General features: G+C 39.9%; 1 protein-coding gene across 11 annotated transcripts in view; it reads right to left on the bottom strand.

The window, feature by feature from the left end:
- Positions 1-23,072, bottom strand: part of stxbp5l (syntaxin binding protein 5L) — a 164,029-nt gene that overhangs the window by 33,910 nt on the left and 107,047 nt on the right. For 7 of the 11 annotated variants that reach the window (XM_058082203.1, XM_058082207.1, XM_058082204.1 and 4 more), the window contains exons 13-20: positions 22,365-22,432; positions 21,494-21,534; positions 20,054-20,268; positions 19,687-19,868; positions 17,353-17,478; positions 15,414-15,565; positions 10,191-10,259; positions 7,093-7,158 (exon numbers count right to left, since the gene is read on the bottom strand). In XM_058082203.1, the coding sequence (XP_057938186.1) occupies positions 7,093-7,158; positions 10,191-10,259; positions 15,414-15,565; positions 17,353-17,478; positions 19,687-19,868; positions 20,054-20,268; positions 21,494-21,534; positions 22,365-22,432 (919 nt within the window). The remainder of the gene's footprint in view (positions 1-7,092; positions 7,159-10,190; positions 10,260-15,413; positions 15,566-17,352; positions 17,479-19,686; positions 19,869-20,053; positions 20,269-21,493; positions 21,535-22,364; positions 22,433-23,072) is intronic. The other 4 variants (XM_058082206.1, XM_058082209.1, XM_058082212.1 and 1 more) reach the window with 1 other exon arrangement.

Here is a 23,072-nt window from a genome sequence, read left to right as displayed (position 1 = left end):
ATATCGACCTGATTACACTCTCCATCAGTGGGTTTCAATTGGTTTGGCTGCAGGACCCACCATGACCACTCAATGACAAGCGGTGACACAACTTGTGGAAATTTTTCAACTCAAACAATATTTTATAATCGAAGTGACACAATGGCACAATGATGTGAGCATCAGCGGTGAAAGGCTGTATATCTCTTCATGGCGTGCTCTTGTCCAGCAAATATCTGCGGCTGTGTGTTGGACAACAGACGGCATGCTAAGTCCCCATTTCGTGTCTTTTCCCTCCAGTCCAAGCTTGACAAAAGTTACAATAAATAAACATGTCCCGCACCGTATGGTGGCGTAGCAAGCCAATACCACAGATAAGAACAGGAGATGCATTCAGGGACGCTGGCTCATTGATTATTGTTGTTTTTCAAAAGGCTACCTCCTTTTGGGTCACCATTTGAGAGCCACTGCAATATGTTGACCCAAACATGCATTTTCAGCAAGGTTCCAAACCTGGTAGATTTTTGAACCAGCCTATTGCAGTTTAATTTCAGTTTGCATTAAAATGCTTCCTATGTTTTTTTTTTTTTTGCTTCACTCCCATTTCTGGCTTTTTGCATTCTAAAGTTCTACTTAGAGCCTCCATAAAGGGGACCTATTATGCTAATTTCCAGCCATTTGTATTGAGTTGTGGACTCCTATAGAGCAGCTATACACACAATAACTAGCTTTTTAGATCTTCCAGAATCTGCACCTTCCAGCTGTGATTGGTCACACTCAGCTTGTACCTGGGCACGCCCATATAAGGGCTTCATGCAGTCTGTGATTTCTCACAAAGATCACTTTGAAGTCATAGTGAGACAATGTTAGAAAAAGCTCTCTGAAATCAAGCGTTCAGGGCCATCTCAAACTTCTTTCAGGGCTCACTTCCAAACGTGAAAGCATCATTTTCTGAAACTTTGGCATCAGCATCAACACAATAATACAGTCTAACAACAACAACAACATTTATAGGTCACAAAAGTGGAAAAAGCATAATAGGTCCCCTTTAAGATCCAACAGTACAAAATGTAAATTCTTGCAATTTTTCAACTAGTTGTAAAATTTTCACCAGGAGCGTATCATGGAAGGCTTTAACATACCTCCTCCTTTCAGCATTCAGCATGACAAGAGGAAACCAATATTACCATGAAATCAATATTTTGCTATTTAAATTGAATTAGTGGTAAAGTCAAAACAGGCTCCATGTGTATTGCCATTAGAATCGAATAGAACAAAAGCTCTCACACAAGCCAACTGTTTCTGTCATCATTCAAAACCACAGAGTAACAGAGGTGAAACAATGATGGGCATCAATGCCGCCCACTCATAATGCTTTCTGAAAAGCAGCATCTGAAGCTCAAAGGTTTGAACTGTGCCTTGGATGGCAGTGCAGAATCGTGACTGCAGCTGTTGACTAAATTTGGAATTTGGTGTATAGGTAGGTAGTCACCGTGCATAGAGGGATCATTGCTCTAAAAGATAGGGCTATTTATTGATGGCAAAACGGTTATCATAATTATATAGATTATGCACATGTATGCAAATGTGCAGGCACAGAAATGAAATCCAATTACCACTGTAAAATGATATGCTTAATACAGTACATTATGCATAACTCACACCTTTAGGCAAATCTGAAGGCCTGGCAGTTGGTATCAATTAAACACCAAATGGAAATCAGTTATTGTTTTACATAAAAACACTTGATCGGCAAGCAGCTGAGCAGGTGACGTTGTTTTTGCACAGTATCTTCAGTCCCCTGACAAGCTAAGTGCTAAATATATCCTGCCAGGCAAGACACAGCTCAGAGACATGACATCTTATTAGCCCATCTCCTGACTCGGTTTGGCCCAAGTACATTACAGCCAAACCTGACATGAAACTCCTTCAAACAAAACCGAAGCACCTGATGAAATGACATTGAAAGACAAAGAAAAAAATGTGAAGCGCGGGTGCGCTTTCAGGGAAAATGCTAATTACTGTGCCTAATGACAAAACGGAGTAAAAAAAATAAAAAGATGAGGAAAATTAGGCTGATGCTATGCATGAAGGAGAGATGAGAAACATATGATGCCTGTCTTCCTTAATAAGCTTGTCCGCCTTTTGCAACATCCTTGAGTGGGAGAATGGGGGGGGCAACAAAACAGCCACAGGGAGGTGGACGTCAATATTCACCCTGATCGCTCAAGCTATCAAGCGCAAGCAACACATTTCATCCATCTCCGTTTCCACTATTCCCTGCCTTGTGCCATTTCCTAATTTGAAAATGAAAGGGTTATCATGCAACAGAATGACTATGACCTTTTGCACATTACAATTCTCAAAGACTCTGCCAAGACATAAAGTACATGTCTATTTAGTTTTCATCATCTTGTTTCATTCCCTCACTGTGAAGCTCAAACATAACAATAATAGACTTTATAATGGAAGTGGACCAAGACATATCGTGATAGAAATTCATCATTCATTCAAAAGAGACACTCGCTCTAAAGATGAACTCATTTTATTGTGTGTTTTAAGATGGATGCCAACATGACCAATAAGCTCATCGTCACATAATGACAAGAGGATGGCACCAATACAACACAGTCCACCACGACTAAACAACCATAATTTTGATCAATAAATCATCAATATGTCTTAGAGATATGCTCTTAGCTCCATGACTAGCCTGGATTCTAGTAATGGGTTGTTTGAAGCAGTCTCAGACGCGGCTTTATGAAGTGAAAGAGTTCACATCAAAGAGCCATTTCTAGGCTAATATGAGCCATCACTAGAACGAGCCATTGCCAGGATCCAGGCTAGAGCCAAGGTTTTGTTTTAAGGGCGTTCAAGAACTGCCCATTACTGGTCTGGATCCTAGCAACCTGGACCTGTTTGCTTAGGTTCTAGTAATGGGTCACTCTCCATTTGCATCAAAAAGGGCGTTTTTAGAAGACTCTTAGAAGGGAATGTGTCTTTCACTTCAAAAAGCCAGCAGCTAACATCAAAGACCTGATTTTAAGCGCTTTCACAAATGACCCATTACTAGCGTTATTGGCTATGTTGCTTTTTTATCCTTCGATATCTGCTCTTCCTATCATTGCAAAGCGTTGGGTTGTGTTGTTCACCCAGTAATAGGAAATGTTAGCTGGGTTTAGACCATTTACCCTACTGATGATGTGTTGTTGCGGATGGTAATCTTAAGGTCCATTTGCAAACCATACTGACAGGTAGTGGAGCAGGGCCTCTCAGAGGACATGAACATGCTGTCTTTGTATCTGGAGAACTGGCGCCTGAAGCTCAGCATTGACAAGACAGTGTTGACAATGTTCCACCTTAACAACAGGGAAGCATCACGGCAGATTAACATCATGGTTGACAGCACCCGGCTACAGTCTCAAGCATCCCCTACGTACCTTCGCCTAAAGCTTGATCGAATTCAAAGAACACCTGGATTGTGCCAAGGCAAAGCCCATGGCCTGGTACCACATGAGGAGCCACAACAAGAACATTTCCACCGAGACCCCGGTCTTCACTGCTGCTTAGTACTGTACCTCAGTCTGGTGCCGCAGATCTCATGTAAAAATGCTCGTCACTGCCCTCAACGATTCCCTTTGCACGGTCTTTGGATGTCTACGAGCCACCCCAATGCACTACCTCTCCTAGCTGGAATCGCCCCAGCCGAAATCAGACGAGAAGAAGCTATGCTGGCTCTTGCTCGGAAGGCACAGACCAGTGAAGACCACTACTCCACAAGACAGACCACAGTGCAAGCACCTTAAATCCCGGCACCCACATGTCAAGGAATTGCTCAGTTCTAAACCAGCTGACATGATGACCAAGACACAATGGAACCATCATGTTAGTATATTAGAAATACATATATTCATTTTCTACTGCTTACCCTCATGAGGGTCACGGGGGTGCTGGAGCCTATCCCAGCTGTCTTCGGGCGAGAGGCGGGGTACACCCTGGACTGATGGCCAGCCAATCACAGGGCACATATAGACAAACAACCATTCACACTCACATTCATACCGATGGACAATTTGGAAATACTAAAGAAAAAATAAATTTGTAATATTATGACAAAAGAGAAAAACAAAGCAAAGTTTAAGAAACCTATCTTGGGGGAAAAGTTCTAATATTATGGTAAAAAAGTCAAAATATTTTCACAATAGTGTATCATTCATTCATTCATTCATTTTCTACCGCTTTTTCCTCACAAGGGTCGCGGGGGTGCTGGAGCCTATCCCAGCTGTCTTCGGGCGAGAGGCGGGGTACACCCTGAACTGAACTGGTGGCCAGCCAATCACAGGGCACATACTATAGACAAACAACCATTCACACTCACATTCATACCTATGGATAATTTGGAGTGGCCAATTAACCTAGCATGTTTTTTGGAATGTGGGCGGAAACCGGAGTACCCGGAGAAAACCCACTCATGTACGGGGAGAACAAGCAAACTCCACACAGAGATGGCCGAGGGTGGAATTGAACTAGGGTCTCCTAGCTGTGAGGCCTGCATGCTAACCACTCGTCCGCCGTGCAGCCTAGATTAGAAATACTAAAGAAAAAATAAATAGCCCACTGCTCCGAAAACAATGTGCGCTACAGTCACAAGCCCCTTTACATAAAACACTGAGGGACACGAAACCTGCACTAGCAAAATAAGTCTTTGACTAGTGATATTTTTGTCATTAACATGCGACACCAACCCAGACTACATCAATATTGTTTATTGCCAAAAAAAACCTTAGAGTGAACTAAATGTGATACTGTATAAGGGAGAAAAGTCATACAATTAAGATTTTTTTCTGAACTGAATGAAACTGAATGTCACTAACAATAAACTCCTCACTCACAATAAACTCATTTTTAAAGCAAAAAAAATAAAAAAATAAAAAAAATAAAGAAAAAATAAATTCATAATATTATGACAAAAAAGAAAAACAAAGCAAAGTTTCAGAAACCTAGCTTGGGGGACAAGTTCTAATATTATGGTAATAAAGTCAAAATATTTTTACAATAGTGTATCAATGTATCACAAAAAAAGCACAAAGATTAAAGGGGACCTCATTTTCGGATTTGTGAAATCCTATAAAGCAGCTACACATGATAGATCTTCCAGAATCTGCACATATTCCAGCTGTACCTACAGCTCCTGACTGTGACTCCTCCATCCAGCCGACCGTATAGAGCCATCCAAAACGTTCACTCCTGGTTCCATTTTAGTGTCATCATGTGACAATGATCTTCAGATATTGCCGTATATTGAGTGTAACCAACATTTACTTCCCAAGAGGTGGTCAGCATACAATGCAAGACAAGAATTTCAATGTTAGTTGACCTCATTATTGGGATGAGCGCATTAATGTGTTCATGCTGTCCTCAGGAAATGTGTGCATACACACTTGACAGTGTGTCCTCCCCCACTGTTGCCATGACACTTGGAGCTTCAATTATACACCTCACTTTGTGCCTCAAATTGGCTTGGCACGAATCCACATTTTATTCATTCGGCTTGAGCTTGGACTCACCCGAGCTTTCACTCGCTTTATGAAATGGATTCTTTCCAAATGGTCAGCCTGCCTGTCCTCCTCACAAGACACCTGGTCTGGCCAAAATAGATTATTAGTAATAGGTTGAGCTCGGATAAACAGTGAGACTGATCATACAAAGGCCATCAAGTCTGTATAGTCTCATCTGAAAACCAGAAATGTATGGCAAAGAACATCCTTTGCCAAAAAGTGGTGAGGTAAAGGTCACATAAGGGGTAGGGAAAGTACAATGGTAGTCATTCTCACCCAATTCTCTACAAGGAAATTGTCTTTTCTTTCTGTCACATCCCAACTGATAACAGCTTATCCGCAATGTTACATTTTGTCACGGTCGAAGCTCCTATCAGTGTCCTACCAGTTGTAATTTTTCACCAATTTTCCTCACATATTATAGTCTGACCATCTTCTACATGTCTGCAGGAAACCTAAAGAAAAATAAAAAATAAAAAACCCTCTGCCATCCGCAACAATTTTGCTTTGAAATTCACCTTTTAAATGAATCCTGAAACATCACCATCAGTGCTTATTTGTCGAGCCGGGAAAAGGTTTGAAAGAAAACATTCTGCTCATCTGCTTAAGTAATTCTCGCCAGTGAATCAACACTGAGTCACACTTAATGAGTCTTCCTGTAAAGTTCACATTTAAACTATAAATGCAACATTAGTTTCCCAATCAAGAACTAAGTTTGAGCATTAATGGGTTTTCAACAAGTGACGACACACAGACCAAAGTGCATAACTTGTCAACATCACAAAAAAAGACTTCGGTTTTTGTAGGATTCAGTTTTTGCCAAAAAATGTTTTGTTTTCGTACACTGTCTTGGTTATCATACGGCCAAACAGTGCCCAATCAAAGCTTCCACACACTGGTGACTTTGTGAATGGATAGTTGCTTAGAGTTGGGACACTATAGACAGATTCTAAGCAGGGAGTCTAATGCGTGTATGTTGTTTATTTGTTCAGTTTTTGTCTCATTTCTACCTTCTAATAATGTGCCCTAAGCACTGATGCGTTCAATGGAGTCTTATATGTGCTTTTTTATATTACAGACAAATAAAAAAGTTATAAGTGCTCGAACTGTGACAAAGAAGGTGATAAACACCACTGAATTCCATAAATCCCTTGACCTTTTGAAACAGAATTAATGATGAAAACCGAAGTTCCACTGTGAAACACGACTTGCTCCTCTTGTCCAACAAAAGGCTGAAATATTCATCGCAATGAGTAATGACATCAAAATATCAAAATCCCAATGTGACTTTGAAATGCATCAGATAAACCATCTATTTCCAACAACCACATTGCATGATTTGCAGCCCTTGGCAAAGCTTTCAGCAGCGTATGAAAAGACGGGGCGATGTGAAAAAAAAAAGCATCAAGAGAAACTGGCGCGGTGAAAGGTCCGGGGTCACAGACAAACATACCGTAGGTGCAGCTGAGCCTTGAAGATAATGGCGTGTAAAGAAATCTAGCCTGGTCGTGGTACAGTGAGGTGTGTGTGTGGGTGTGTGTACGTATTGGGTTACCTGAGGTGGGCGACTTGCTTCTCTCCATGTCAACGGACTGCTGGTTGTCAGAGAGTTCAGTAAGGCCTGCCACAGCCAATGGCAGCCCCAAAGAAGGGAAAATAGTATAGAGAAGGCATGTGTGATTATTTTAACATCACCAACTGAACAGATTCAACAGACATCAACTTCATGTCAGCCACTCTGAGACCAAAGAAGTTTTTGTTGTTAACATTTGCCGTACTTATGGTTCCATTAACAATTATGTTAAACTTAACTTCACTTTTGAACTCATAAAATTGAGGTATCCTGCTTAAATGTCAGTAAATTAGATTTTGAACAAAATCCAATCAGATATCCATGAGTTAAAGCTGCTGTTTGCCACCGGATCAAATAAATTTTTTCAACAAAAAATATAATAACACCACCACCGGCTAGCATATGTCACAGGCAGTGGTTTGAATAACAGATTTTTTCAAAATTACTAATTAAACTATATAAAATTTGCTGTATATTGTATCCATCCAACCATGTTATTTATCCTCAATAGGGTTGTGGGTATGCTGGAGCCTATCCCAATTTGGAGTCGCCAGTTAACCTAACATGCATGTTTTTGGGATGTAGGAGGAGTACTCGAAGAAAACCCATGCAAAACATACATACCCCACACTCCCAAGTGGAGTATCGAACACAGGTCTTCCCGATCTCCTTACTGTGTGGCCTACATGCTAACCGCTAAGACAGGGGTCTCAAACTCAATTTACCTGGGGGCCACTGGAGCTAGAGTCTGGGCAAGACTGGGCCGCCTCAGGTTTTCCAAAAAAACCCAAAAAACGCATTTATTAAAAACAGAAAAATATACAAACTTTTTCAGTGCTTTGGTTCCGATTTTCTACAATTAAAGCTCTGATAAAACATTCCACTGTTCTCAAATATCTTAATTTTTATTTTTCTGCACAAAATAAGATGAAAAATAAATAAACAAATCAAGAATAAAGAAAATCAATCAATCAGTAATAAATAAATATAATAATAATAATAATAATAAAACGGCAAATAATAAAAACTTAAGAAACCACATATAGTTGGTGGGTAGACAAATTATTTTTTTCAGATTAAAATTAACAAAGCATTATTAGAGCCCTGTAGACATGACAAAACACGACTATAGTCACATTTATACTCTTTTTATTTACAACATATTGCGCAACTGCAGGGTCTTGAGACACATGCTAACTCGCAAACTAGAGAGCTAGCGACCTAAACGGTAGCCTTCAAGTTATTTCCTTTAAATTTAAATAGCCAAAAACTTACCACTTCCACACGGATAGGGAGGATAACTATTAACAGTTATTTAACCTTTAACATGAACATTAATCAAACGTAATAATTTTTTCTGGGTACATGATACCATACAGCATCCATATCAAACTTGCGCGGGCCGCACTAACATTAAACTTTCATATCAAGGCGGGGGCCTCAAATTAGTGTGCTGCGGGCCACATTTGGCCTGCGGGCCGCGTGTTCGTGACCACTGCACTAAGATGACTGGCCAATGACGGTTGTTGATATTTGAGTACAGTCGAGCGCTTAGATTGGTGTGTCATTTTGGCGGCGAGCACTTGTCATGGTGTGGTGAGTTTGAGGCTTGTGATGTGATCATCTGTCTAGCAGCGGCTATAAAGCCCTGGTCCCCGGTACGGATTTGGGAGCATGTAGTACGTGCGACCAGTGAGCATTTGCACCGCGCTTGAAACGAGCATTGGGGTCACCGATATCACACTGGTACAGAAGAGGGAGGCGGCTGCATAAAAAAATGTGAGTTGTGAACACCAGCATTTGGTTCATGTTCTGGCGAAACAAATGAGCTTGAAATGAGCTATGAAAATAAATGTTATAAAAATGATTAGCTCTTGGCCATTTTCATTTTGTAAAAGTACAAGCAAAAAAACCTTGGTGACCCCTAATATAGCTAGTAGTACATTTAAACATTTACACTGCATGTATATGCTCGGTATTGGTATCGGACGATTTCACGCATGGATTGGTGTAACAAATTAGTCAGCTTGCCCTGTATTCTGTATTTTATCTCCCTCAGTCAGCTGGGATAGGCTCCAGCATACCTGCCACCCTAGTGAGGATAAGTGGTATAAAAAAATGGATGGATTATTTTCTTTATTTCAGCATGAATACTCTCACATTTTCTTTAGAAGCCATCTTGTCAAGTTGTATTGATTAGTCAGTCTCTTTGCATGAAAATGGAATGAAATTGCACTGCTCATTATTCTCAAATTTTCCCTTGACAACTAGTTAGCGGGCTCTAAGCAGCCGCCTATCCGTGGCTTGCAGCAACTTTAACTGAGCTGAAAGATAATGTTATTGCATATTTTTGGGCTGAATTATCAACTTTTTTACTGCTCATCAGTGTTTACTTTGAGCAGAGTGGCTGAATCCCAGTGTGACCTGCACTACCATATGTTCAGTATATTTTTATAAATCTGAACTTTGAACGATAAAACCAGATTGCTTTGATATGTTGACATGATTATGTACTGCAAATCACATGGTTAAGTGGCATACACCGATACAAAACCAAAGAACCACATGAAGGATCGGGATCTGCGTGCATTGCATGCATCAAACACAGGCAATAAGGGGAAGTAGTTTCTTTCCTTTGACGTAACCCCACCCCAAATGCTCAACATTGAGCTTTTAGTCAAAGTGAACCAATTTTGTTCTATTTGACTTGAAAAATTCAGTCCATCAAATGGATCATGTAATATTCATAACTGGCCTTACTAAAAGACTCCAGGGAGCGTCTGTGTTTCTGTAAAAGACAAACCAGGGACATGAGTGGAACAGGCAGCTCCAGTTTATTGGCTAAATCACTTCTGATATCCTGTTATGAGACCAGACATCGCCACCGTCATTCCAAGCATCTCTTTGGTTTGGCTTTGTTATTTAACTTTGTCAACAACCTTCAACAAGCTAAACAAAGAAACCCCCACCCCCTGCACACACGCACACGCACACACACACACACACACACACACACACACACACACACACACACACACACACACACACACCCTGCAGCCTACCGAGTAGGCTTGACTTACTCTGGTAGGATGTACGAATCCTTTTCTTTGAATCGGAATAAAAGTTAGACAGGCCACGCATGCAAAATTCTGTCAGGCAGGCCCACATGCCCACACCAGCCGCCACAGAGTCACCATTAGGTTGGAGAGGTAGAGGGAGGGGTGGATGAAGAAGTGGTTGTAAGGAGGGTGTAGTGGAACAGTAAGTAGATGTGGGTGAGACGTGAACATCAAGGAGTTGGGAAGGAAAGGAGGGAGATAATTGAGCATAGAAGGATGGATGAGAGGAATCATGAGAAGCAAGTGTGGGGGCCGTAATGAAGGAAAAAGGGGGGGAAGGGGAAAGAGAAAAGAAAACATTGGCTTAGAGTGGAAAGAAAGTGAAATCAGGTAGCAGCTGCAAATGCAGCAGGCTGGAGGTATGCTAAGGCAGGGGTGTCCAAAGTGCGGCCTGGGGCTGTTTATCTTTTTGGCCAGTGGCACATTATTAAAACAAATTTTAAAAAAGGCAAAAATTGCATAAAAAAAAACAAAAACGTATTTTTCGCACTAAAATGTGCAAAACTCGATGATGCGCACTGAGTTTCAAAATCTGTAAAACTTTGGTAAGAGCTGTGCTTGATTGACTGTCGGATCATCAGGGACGTGATAAGTACGCTGGAGGCGATAAACCAATCAGAGAACATTATATAATATGTACAGTACATACGCTTAACATCCGCCTCCGGTAGGTATACTACCAGTATTCCCCCGTCTCTCCGCTACCATGAAAAACCAAGTGAAACAATTGAATTTGGAGTTTGCCATCATTCGAGCATTATGAACAAAACAACTCATCATAATGTTCATCATATAGAACATGTAAAAAGATAACTGAACAATGTTGAGTTCATGAAAAATACTCAATCGGTAACAGTGGTGATGATTTGGACACCACGTGATTTTAAATCTCAGTTCATAGTTAACTTAATAAAGTTGACCTCATAACTATTTGGCCTAGCGTCTTGTTTTGTATTGTAGGTTAGAAGCAAAACAGACTGCGTTCAAGGTGCTGCCTTGCTAAATAACACGCATGATAGCAGTGGGCGATTGTTATTGCATTTTCAAAGTTCCTGCACTTGGTCAGTATTATTCATGTAGCAGAAATTACTTCTATAGCAATTTTTGTCCACAACAATACACACACAATACAGGATCCTTGTAAAAATATCTACAGGTTTGGAGAACATGTCATATTTAATTGATTATTTTTCAAATCCAAGGTAGAAAAACGTTTGGACACCCCTGTGCTAAGGCAATATTCAACTCAAGAAAATAAAATGTTTCAACAAAATGTTACCAGCAGCATCAAGCTGTTGCATTGACTGACTTTCTGTGTGGTTGCTTAAAATGTTAGAATTAGCAGAGAAATAAAAATGTAAGAGAAAGAGTCTGAAAGCGTCATTTATTTGGCCTGTTGTTTGGCAGGACTGTGTTCTGTTAAATCTAGCACCACCTGTGGTGTGCGAAAAGGCCGCTGTGCTCTGCTTTTTATCTCTCCAAATTGATTTTGTAGAGCCAACACAGAGAGACCTTTATAAACTACAAGTGCGTCAACAGCCAATAACAAGTCTTATGCAACAACCAATGAAAAGAGTTACCTCTGGAGCTTAGAGTAACCCTTCCATCCACCTTGTCACTGCCTTTTCACACTAATACCAAATCATAACATTTTTTCCACTATAAAATAATCCTACAACATCATAGCCATCTAAAATATTTAACATACCGAACATTTTCAAAGAGTATTAGTGTGAAAAAGTCATTTGACAGTAAAGATCAGTTTCAAGGAAAAGGGTGGCATAGGTCGGGAGGGACGACAAGAACTATATGGCTTTTGACTCCGGGGTCTCAGTTTGAGCAGGACTAAAATAAAGACAGGACGCCAACTGAAGGGACAACATGCATAATAATGCAATGCAGACTGACATAACATATCCTGTTAACATGCCCCTCATATCACAGTGCAGAAGTGTGACAGGCAAATACACATGGGTGGATGTTTTTGTTTCTCTACTGAATTCTATGAGAGACAGGCAAAAGAGAGAGGAGGAAAAAGGGGGGTTGGACTACAGAAATTGCTTTATTTGACAGAATGGCCGTTTTCAGAGTGGTATATTATTTCATTAGTTGCGCTATATCAGATACAGAAGAAGTGTTCCAAAGCTTTACTATCACTAGAATATAAAAATGGTTTGGTATCGTTTTTTGCACGTCTCTTTTTCTCTCAACAAGCTTATAATTTCAGCAAGTTCAAAATTTCACTGATTTCGTTCTTTGCACTTTGTTCTTATGTTTGTGCCGCTTTTGAAATTGTGTTGTTGCCAGCATTATTTGGATTCTTATTTGCAAATGTATTATGACTTATCTTACTTGTTCATAGCAGAATATGTTATTTTAGTCGACTTTTGGTCATACTTGAAAAAACAGACACTTACTTTGTATATTGCATTGTTGATGTTACTTTGCACAAACATTAGCCACGTATACATGGACCCAAATTTTCCAATTTACTTTTGTTTTATTTGCTCAAACAGAAAGAATCGAACCTTTGTATAGACCTCATTCCGAAAGAAAAGTGCCAATCCGAATGAACATATAATCGGATTCACGGGGGTGGAATATTCCCTTCTCCAATCCGATTGAGGTATCTTGTACCCGCTCAAACGGAAAGTTGTCAGGGTGCCTTCTTCTTCTTTTGTTTATTGGCGGTTGGCAAGCAGCTTTCGGTGTGCATTACCGCCATCTGTGGAACAGAATCTAAACCCTTCTATACTTTATTAACAAGTCCAGTTTTTATAAAAAAAGAATATATATCTATATAAAACATGTCCCGAGTTTAATTATAAAATATTAGCAAGATTGAATTTGATCTTTTCCTGTTTAAATTTATCCCGGGTGCGTTCTTTCAGTGTATGCTCAGATATGACGTAACACGCAGCTCGAGACGTTCTTCAGTTTTAAAAATGGAGGCAAGCAACCGGCACTGGACTGCTGCGGAAAGTTTGTTTTTGATCCAAACTAATTTTAAGACTGGACGGATGAAAAACTGGCAATACTGAGTTATCCCAACAAGTCAAAGAAAAACTCGGGGAAGTCGGTATCACGTGATGTTGATGTTTACGTTTTACTGCGCATGCCCTATTGACTATTCTGGTTGATTATAGTGGTGCATGTAGACAAGAGATTGGAATATTCCTTTCCATGGATACCATTGTTTTCGGAAAGGTCATTCGGAAAGATTCCATTCAGAAAGAGAAAAACTTCTCATGTAAACATGGCTACTGTTCATTTGTGGAATGCATCCAGTGGCATCACAGTAACAGACATATAATTACACAATATAATTACACAATATTTGTTTGAGGGACAAGCTATTTCCAATATTGGTATTGTTAAAAAGCGCTGGACAATATATCAAATGTCGGTATCCATATTGAGCAAGAACGATCTCATTAGTTTCATAATAATCAAATGCATAATGAATGGCTTTTCTCATGCCATGTAGTGTAACAGTGTAACATTTTTCCCTCAACAGTTGTGACAAATTCCATTTCTGAAGTAATACTGTATTAGTTCATTTTCAAATATAAATGTTTCCGTGCTACAATTCGTCAGCAGACCTATCTTCCCAGAGATTCGTTGAAATTTTAACATGAATCTTGTGGAATCGGTAATATCAAACTGTATTTGTATTGTGGGAACTAATGTACTGTTTACAAACTTACCCTTACCCTTTCCAGAGTTAGTCTACCTGTTCAAAACAGGCAACTTTAATTTGTCTTGTAGTGTTGATTGATGAAAGCCTTAAAAGTAATGGTATTGATTAGAGGAGGAATCCAATTAAACCACCTCTATTATTGATTATTCATGAAGGGTACCTGTGGATAGATCAGTCTAGACATTGATCAGCTTAAATGTATGCCAACAGCTCCGGAGAGGACAGAAAAGGAAAGGAACATCAAAGAAGGATTACAGGAAAGAAAAAGAGAGCCTACATGTTAAGGCCAAATGCAATGCCATCCAGAAGTGTTTGGTTTTTGCTGTAGTTGACGTCAAAAGATGAATATGACACCACAGAGATGCTTTCACTCCTGTTGCATATAAAGTAGTATAAACACACCTGTCAGATGCATGCTCTAATACTTTTGCTCACATAAAAAATGGGTCGCTTCAAACAAAAGGTATCTTCTGAGTCGTGCATCCAGGTGTGAATACTTGGAAATCAAAGCTCAAATGTTGCTCTCTACGTTTACAATTAAGTTTTGAGAATGACACAGGCATTAATTTTCACAAACTATGCTGCCTCAGTTTTTTATGATTGCAGTTTGCATAAACTACAGAATTATGAAGAGTGATAAGATTAATGACAGTTCCTCTTTATCATAAAAATGAACTATTTGTACCGCATTGCTGCCACAAAAGGACCAGCTGACATCATGTTAGTGGTTCTCTGGTCAAGGTAGGTGAGAGTGTTGACAAGGACAACGGATGGATCCTGACTGAGTGAGAATAACTGGAACTGGAAGCTTTAAAAAAAGGGGGGGGGGGGAGGGGTGATGGGGCTTGAAATCTTTGTTTTTCCTCTATTAACCATGGTTACCTGTAAGGAAACATGTGCAGTCACCATTGCTGAGCACAAAAAGGCTTCCCATATCCCAAGGGATATTGCCAATTGCACCTAAACCAACCATGCATCCATTTACTACGGTGACAGGTGTATGCTGGAGCCTATCCCCGCTGACTTTGGGCAAAAGGACTGGACTGGTTGCCATCTAAACCCACCATCTGCAGGATCGGGAAAACATAAGTGCAGCGATTGCTCAGGAATGGTAGCAGGCAGGCATCAGTGCATCTGCTTGCAAAGTGAGGCAAACGCTTTTGGAAGATGGCCTGATGTCAAAAAGGGCGCAAAGAATCCTAGTAACATCTGACAAAAACATCTAAAAATACTGAAGCAGCAAACTTTGTGAAAACCAAATCTTTTGTCATCCTTAAAACATTTGTCTGTATTTATCTTTTGATGTCAAACCCAAACGTTTTCTGCAAAATTAAAACAATTGGCGTCACAGTTCTAATACATCTGGGGGGCACTGAAATGACTCTTGACAGTGTATGTGTGTTCAGTTTGTGTGTGTTAGTTTGATACATGCACGTGTGAGTGTGTAGGTGTAGTTGGATCCCGGAAATGTGCGTGTTCTCTACCTGAGGTGGACTGTCTGTTCCTGCGGGGGGATCGGGTAAGGCGTTGGTAGGGATCAGCGGCGCCGTACAAATCCAGAGTGGACATGCACAACAGGATGGTTTTCTGCAAGTAGTCGACCACCGCAAGGCCATTACAGTTCCCGAATGCCAAACTGGGGTCACACACAAAAAGGAAGGGAGTGGAAAGAAGACTTAAAACGGTGGCCATGTCACCATGTTACACTTCTGTAAAAGGGACTTATTGTGCTTTTTCCATTTTTCTGACCCATAAATGTAGTTAGAATGTTGTATTCTTGTGTTAAACAATTTCAAAGTTTCAGATAATGAAGTTTGCACATTTGGAAGTAAAGTTTGGGATGGCTCAAAACGCTCAGTTTCAAAAGGTGTCGAAAAACTTCCTTATATGGGCATGTCTGTAAGCAGATAAGTTCTCTGGCCTCCCCCAAGCTATGCTACTCTGTTTACTTGCTAGCAAAGCCACATTTGTTTACACTCCTAACAACGCCATCATCAGGGTCAAGTGGTTCAAGTTCCTGATTTCCTACCAGCGAAAGAAATGGATTTTAATCTGTCAACGGTATTTTCACACTGGACTGTGTTGTGAACATGGGCCACTATGCAGCTGGGCTCGCCGACAAACTTGCTGAAGCCCTACGCCTAACAGTTGATCAGTGTCCTAACTGTATTTATTTTGTGTAAGTCATGAAGCAAAAGCGCTTGCACACACAGAAAGGTTATTAGTAGCCATTTTCCACCACAATTAGTGGCCACATTCGGTTATCGGTGCTGTAGAAAAACAAATGCTAAAATGCGAAAGCTACTTACCATTATGAGACATCTTGAAGTAACTTCTTTTCTTGAGAACATTCAATCTGTCTCGTCTCTACTTCCGGATCGGATTCGGCATCCAACACATATGGCTTGATGTTAAAAGCGGACATTTAAAAAAGATAAATCGCTGTTTATTATCAACTCCTGTACCGTTAGCTAGCAGCGCAAACCAGAATTCCTTTTACGGACAAATCACAGCAGAGTGGACGTGCCTGTAGGCAGGCAGTGGGTGGAATATGTACATACATACAAACAAACCACCAAATCCAAATCCATTTAGCTGAATAGGTGCAGATTCTGGAAGAACTATAAAGACGTGTGGGCTGGTTATTGTGTGTCGCTGCTCTATAGTCCACAACTCAATACAAAGGGTGGAAGAATAAGCATAACAGGTCCCCTTTAAAGACGTAATAGCAATTCTGTCCACATAACTCTGAGTTTTATAGTCAATAAAAGCGTGTCTGTAGACTTCATCACTTGAGCAGCAAGCAAGCACTTCATTTATTGATCATCTAATCGCTTGTTTGTGTGTAAGGGGGAAAAGAGAAAAGCTCCAACACCGGGCCATTTATGTATTAAAGTGTCGATCCTCATTTTTTTCCAACACTTTTGCTTATTTCACTTATGTTCACCGGTGAATAATGAATCTGAAAGACAAATTTCAGACATACACAGGAGGTGCTTTGCCTAAAGGTGTACAATTTGGTGGTGGTCCAATTTCAGGATTGCTCAGTCTTGGCAGATCTGTGCTTAACTGAGCGCTATTCTCGTTACAATTGATTTCCCAGAAGCTCCACAGCCAATCGCTACTCTGTTTTAACACCAGTTTCACATTAAGGTGGTGTATCAACATATAAATGTAGAAAACCCATATAAAATATGAGTTTTTCTTGAACCGTTTTGTCGGCTTTCATCCATTCCTGTGTTTAGTTTTCGACTATGATTGGGTTGGTTCTCGCTTTCACTCCCATGTTCCCATTACTCTGTGACCTTTTACTCCCTCCCAAGGGCACAGGCCCTCTCCTTTTTTTCCTCAAAAGAGAAATGAGGAAAAGATCACCAAAACCACCAGAGCATTCCAAATTGAAAAAGAAAGAAATTGACTCACAGGCCATACGCAGAGTTGATGTCTAGGCTTGAAATTTGCTGTGGAGGTTCACCATCCATCCAAGGCAACTGGATGACGAGCTCTGCCTGGTAGCCAGGAGGTACCCGCACCACCCGATCCTTTACCCTAAATAGGGAAACAATTAATGGGATGTTTCACACAAACGTCACACATCATTGTTTCACCACAGTTGCCGTAATTAAGCCAATCATTAAAAAAATTAACATTCAAGAGTATTTTCATCCTACATTTCCAACCAATCACAGTCCAATTTTGTTTTAAATGTTTACTCACTGTTTTAATATACACTACCGCTCAAAAGTTTGGGATCACTTTGAAATAGTTTTGGGCAGTCTGAGATATGACTTTTTTTTGGCAATCCTGCCATGAAGTCTGAAGTCCTGAAGTCGTGCTTCACTGTTGATACTGACACTGGTGTTTGACGGCTACTATTTAGTACAGCTGCCAGGTGACGACCTGTGAGGCGTCTTTGTCTTAAACTACACACTCTCAGATATTTGTCTTCTTGCACAGTTGTGCATCGTTTTTCTGTCCTTGTTAGACCCAGTTTGTGCTGCTCTCTGAAGGGAGTAGTTAACAGCATGGTAAGAGATTTTTTAGATGGGTTTTCTAATAATCTATTAGCCTTATAAAATGATGAACTTGGATTAGCAGCCATACCAGGAGATTGATGCAGAGGACTGACAGTTGTTGATAGTAGGCTTCTATGCAAAAATGTAGATCCTTCTTTGAAAATCATCTGATTCATTTTAATTGTTTGTGAAATGGAAAAAAATGTTTGTTAAATGCATGAAAATGTTTTTCTTTGGAAAAACAAAGAAATTTGCAAGTGATCCCAAACTTTTGAGCGGTAGTGTACTTTCAAGTCATTGATATGTGATGTCACTGCTTACATTTGCAGGATATAATGCATAATCTAATTTACGCAGTGCAGGTATTACTCTTCAGTACATGATTTCAATAAGGTAATATATAAGGTGTGTCATAAAAGTTCCAGGACTGGTGCCACAAAAGATATATTTTAAATCCAATCTATAAACTACAAATTTTCCCCTTCAAAAGTAATCCTCCTGTAGTCTCAGGTGCTTTCCCAGTCTTTTCTACAACGGCTTCATGTTTTCCGGGAATGATTCTTCCGGGATCCTTCACCTCACCATCAAGGCCATCTTGATCTCACATCGTGAGAATCGGTCCCCTGACGAGCATGTTGAGCTTGGTCAAAACGAATAAATCAAACAGAGCCAGGTTGAGTGAGTAGGCAGGTTGGTTCAGCACAAATTGGCCAAGAATTGTTGGGCAGCCACAAGTCTTACTTCTTCTCACAGTGGATGATGCTCCTCACATGGACAAATGTGATCAACATGAACAGTCCTGGAACTTTTCTGACACACCTCAAAAATACTATTCAAAACCAAATATGATATATTATCAATTAATAATTGTAGAATCCTGTGTTTTTATCACTAAATACTTATGCCAGTAATAATGGACAACCTCATGTTACAATCAGGGCCACCCCTGGCTAAACTGGGGCCCTAAGCATACTTTTGAGGAATCTCTCCCTCCCAGGTGCCACCAAGAATTTTGGCCCCATGGGAAAAAAAAAATCACATTGGGCCCCCAGAGCAACTGTGATCACCACATCACTAGGACCTAACTGACCAATTAAAAGATATTTTTATACTATTTCACTTGAATTTTGTTAGGTACATGTTTTGGAGTAATCTCCACAGGTTGTTCAATAAATTATTCATTTGTTTAGTAGTATAAAATAACTAATAAATACAATTATAAAAACTGTAAAAGGATAAAAAAAAACAGTAGCAGCTGTACCATTACACTACTATGGACTGACAGGTGATTTGGTGAATTCTATGGTCCCCACTGACACTGGTGTTTGACGGCTACTATTCAGTGAAGCTGCCAGGTGATGATCTGTTAGGCGTCTTTGTCTGTCCTTGTTAGACCCAGTTTGTGCTGCTCTCTGAAGGGAGTAGTTAACAGCATGGTAAGAGATTTTTTAGATGGGTTTTCTAATAATCTATTAGCCTTATAAAATGATGAATACAATTAAAAAACTGTACCATTACACTACTATGGACTGACAGGTGATTGGGTGAATTCTATGGTTCCCATGAAAAAAATCAACATAGCAGTGTTTTTTTGCCTCCTGCCTCGAGTTGACCCGATGAACTATGCGTCATGGCACTGATGAGCTGCACCCCCTTGTGCAAAATGGCGCCCCCCATGTACATAACACAGCAGGGGTTTGTGTGTAGGGAGAGGGATGTCGTCAGTGGAACTTCATCGTACTTAAGGCAGAGGGCGCTGTCTTTGACACCCTCCGGTGTGCCGCCGCCAGGGCTCGCTGGGTGTTGGTGGTGGGGCTGGGGAGAGTGGGAGCCTGAGTGTGGCTCTGAGAAGCAGGGATTGTTTTCATTTTCCGATGGAGAAATGACATCCTCCGACTCACATTGCAGTCGCACCTCCAGAGACTGTTGAGAAGATAAATATTATCATCTTCCATCATATCACTTGACAACGTCGTCGCCATCGCCTACTGTATGTGTTGCAGTATATATTGTTATACAGGTACTTCATTTCAAATGAACACAGACTCAAATCATGTTCCAAATAACATTTGACCATTTTTTCCTATTAAAATGTTGTACTCACTCACCACAATTTGAGTATTGGCATCATATTTGCTGAAGCGATACAGAATGATGTGGGCCGAGATCCCAACGACGCAAAAGATGCGACTCTGGGGACACCAGCTGACCATTTGGACTGCAAAGGGGTCTTCATCCACCAGTTCTGCTGCACGGCCCTCACTGGGCTTTGGCTTTTCAAACACCTTGGAGGTCTTCAACTTGTACAACATCTGCAGTGTTACTGATAGGAAAAATGATTTATTTTTGGTGAAAACATAATTTAGACAACATGAAAAATCATGCACAGTGTGGAAAGGGATCTGAACTTGGCAAGAAGATAATCCCCGGGCTGTCAATTTGTACTGTGAAAGCATATTGATGGGTCTGAGGTATCAGATGGTTCATATCTGATGAAATTTGCTGGTGAAATTTACTGGTAATTACAGATTATTTTCCTTTTGGTGACATTTTTACCTTTATATTTTGTATTAGTATAATTAATGAATAAAAAAATAATAAAATAAAATAAAATAATAAAATAATAAAATAAAATAATAAAATAAATACAAAATAATATTAAAAAAAATTATAATTTTAAATAATAAAAAATAATGTTAATATATACTTATCAATATTATTACATTCATCATATGTTATTTTTGTACATTTTTTTTCAAAGTCTTCTGCATAATTCAGATAGTAATCAAAATAATACTTAATCTCAATAAAAAAAGGTCAAGCAGCTTTATACACATTATATAGTAAGCATTAAAAATGTATTGAATATTTTTTTCACGCCGAGGGAACGCTTAGTATAAGATCTGTGCAATATCGCATTGTTTTATGATTCAATATGTCTCTAGAAACACATTGAATGCTCCTAAACAATAACGGTTTAACGCATGTTGATCAAAGACAGTTGGGACAAATAAATCCCAATCATAAAAAAACAATGTACTGAACGTGCTGAATGTGAAAAAAATCATACTATTTTACAAGCTGAGGTCAAGCATACAGAATTATCAGCATTGAGAAGCGAACAGAATTCACCATACTGGCAGTCAATCAATGGAAACTCGTCGCCAAAGAAGTGGCGATATTAGGGCTGGAACCTCTTGATTATTTTGGGAATTGGGTAGTCTATTGATTATTTCCTCCCATTAATCAAGTAATCGGATAAAACCCACTTCAATTTCATTTGTCTAAGAGGGCGTGGTGGTAGTGTGATGGTCTGGGGCTGCTTTCAGGACCAGGGGGACTTGCTGTGATAAACAGAACCATTAATTCTGATGTGTTTTTTTTTAACCTACATTTATAAATTGTTACAGTTTTCGGGTGGAAGTGGTGTTTTTATGCAGAAAAATGCCATATTTTCAGACATCCACAAAAAATGATGATTGTTAATGCTGACTGGCGACTGTGTGGGGGACGCAGACGCATCAAACTATACTGTAGAGTGGACTTACTTGCAGAGGCATCCCAAAATTTGATCGACCCATCTGCATGTCTAGAGAAAAAAAAATGACACATTTTACATAATAAATTTGAACAATTAAAACATGCTAGGTTAATTGGTGACTCCAAATTGTCCATAGGTATGAATGTGAGTGTGAATGGTTGTTTGTCTATATGTGCCCTGTGATTGGCTAGCGACCAGTCCAGGGTGTACCCCGCCTCTCGCCCAAAGACAGCTGGGATAGGCTCCAGCACCCCTGCGACCCTCGTGAGGAAAAAGGGGTAGAAAATGAATGAATGAATAATATGTAGAAATTAAGGGATGATAAAAATCATCACCTGAGAAAGAGCTGATGTACAAACTGGATAGTGGAAGTGGAAGCATAAACACAGTGGGTGGAAGATTTGGATTTCTTTTTATCAAGAAGAAAAGAAAATTCCTGAGCTACACCGGAACAAAACATGGACTATGTTAAATAAACACAGCGTGCGTAGAAAATATGCGAGTGCAGAGTCATGCAGCAGAGACCAGATTGCGTGTTTGCTTCAGAATGGTTTAACATCTCTGCCAACCTCTTAGAGTGCAGAATGGCCCCACTCTGTGCTCTGTACTCATTATGCTGGGCTTGGCACACTCCCAAATCTAAAATGATAAAGGCCTACCAAACTGCAAATGCAAATCAATATCATCTGGACCTCTTATGGATTAAGTGCACACTCCAATGGAAAACTGGTTGTGATACAGCACATTTTCCTCAGCCTGGCTAGAGCAGGGATCTAATGGAATGGTATTCATGAAGTGAGGAGCGATAACAATACATACAATACGAACTTGGGCTATTTTAGAAAAAATACTAATGCATTTCCAAATAAAGGACTTACCCAGTGATGATTATTTCTGGGTAGGTGTGCGAGCCCAGTGTCCACATTCCCCCACTTACTGGCCACTCCTGGCATGGTAACAGACAATAACGAGACAGTTTAATTCCTATAAAAGAACATTACACAAGGGTCCACATGGTGCTTGAGTGGTTAGCATGTTGGCCACACAGTCAGGATATCGGGAAGACCTGGGTTCGAATCTCTGTGCCTGTGTGGGTTTTCTCCGGGTACTCCGGTTTCCTCCCACATTCCAAAAACATGCTAGGTTAATTGTTTGTCTATATATGAGCTGTGATTGTCTGGCAACCAGTCCGGGGTGTACCTCAGGTCATTTATCCATTTATTTGCTGTATTTAGGCATACGTCCATAAATATGTTCTCAAATGTGCAAAAATTATTGCTTAATAGTATATTTTTGGAAAAACCATGATACCATGCAAAAATTTGAAGCAGGAAATACAGAATTACTGTATGTCAGAAAATGTGCAAATTCAGTGATTTTTCTTTTTACGTTACAAATAAAAATATTAAATTGTTGATTGTGTTGGTTTTAATTGTTCCTTGGACAAATACTAAAGTTGATTTTATTTTACATTTTTCTTTTTTTCCCCATCCTGTCAGGTAAGGTGTGACGGCTCAATAACCTACCATGGGGTCAAAAGAAAGTTCAAGCAATTTGACAGAGGTGAAAATCACTGTTGAATTAGA

The sequence above is a fragment of the Doryrhamphus excisus genome, chromosome 9 (genome assembly GCF_030265055.1).
Source record: "Doryrhamphus excisus isolate RoL2022-K1 chromosome 9, RoL_Dexc_1.0, whole genome shotgun sequence".
NCBI lineage: Eukaryota > Metazoa > Chordata > Actinopteri > Syngnathiformes > Syngnathidae > Doryrhamphus > Doryrhamphus excisus.
The sequence above is the reverse complement of the archived record's forward strand: the minus strand, read 5'-3'. Positions and strand labels throughout refer to the sequence as shown.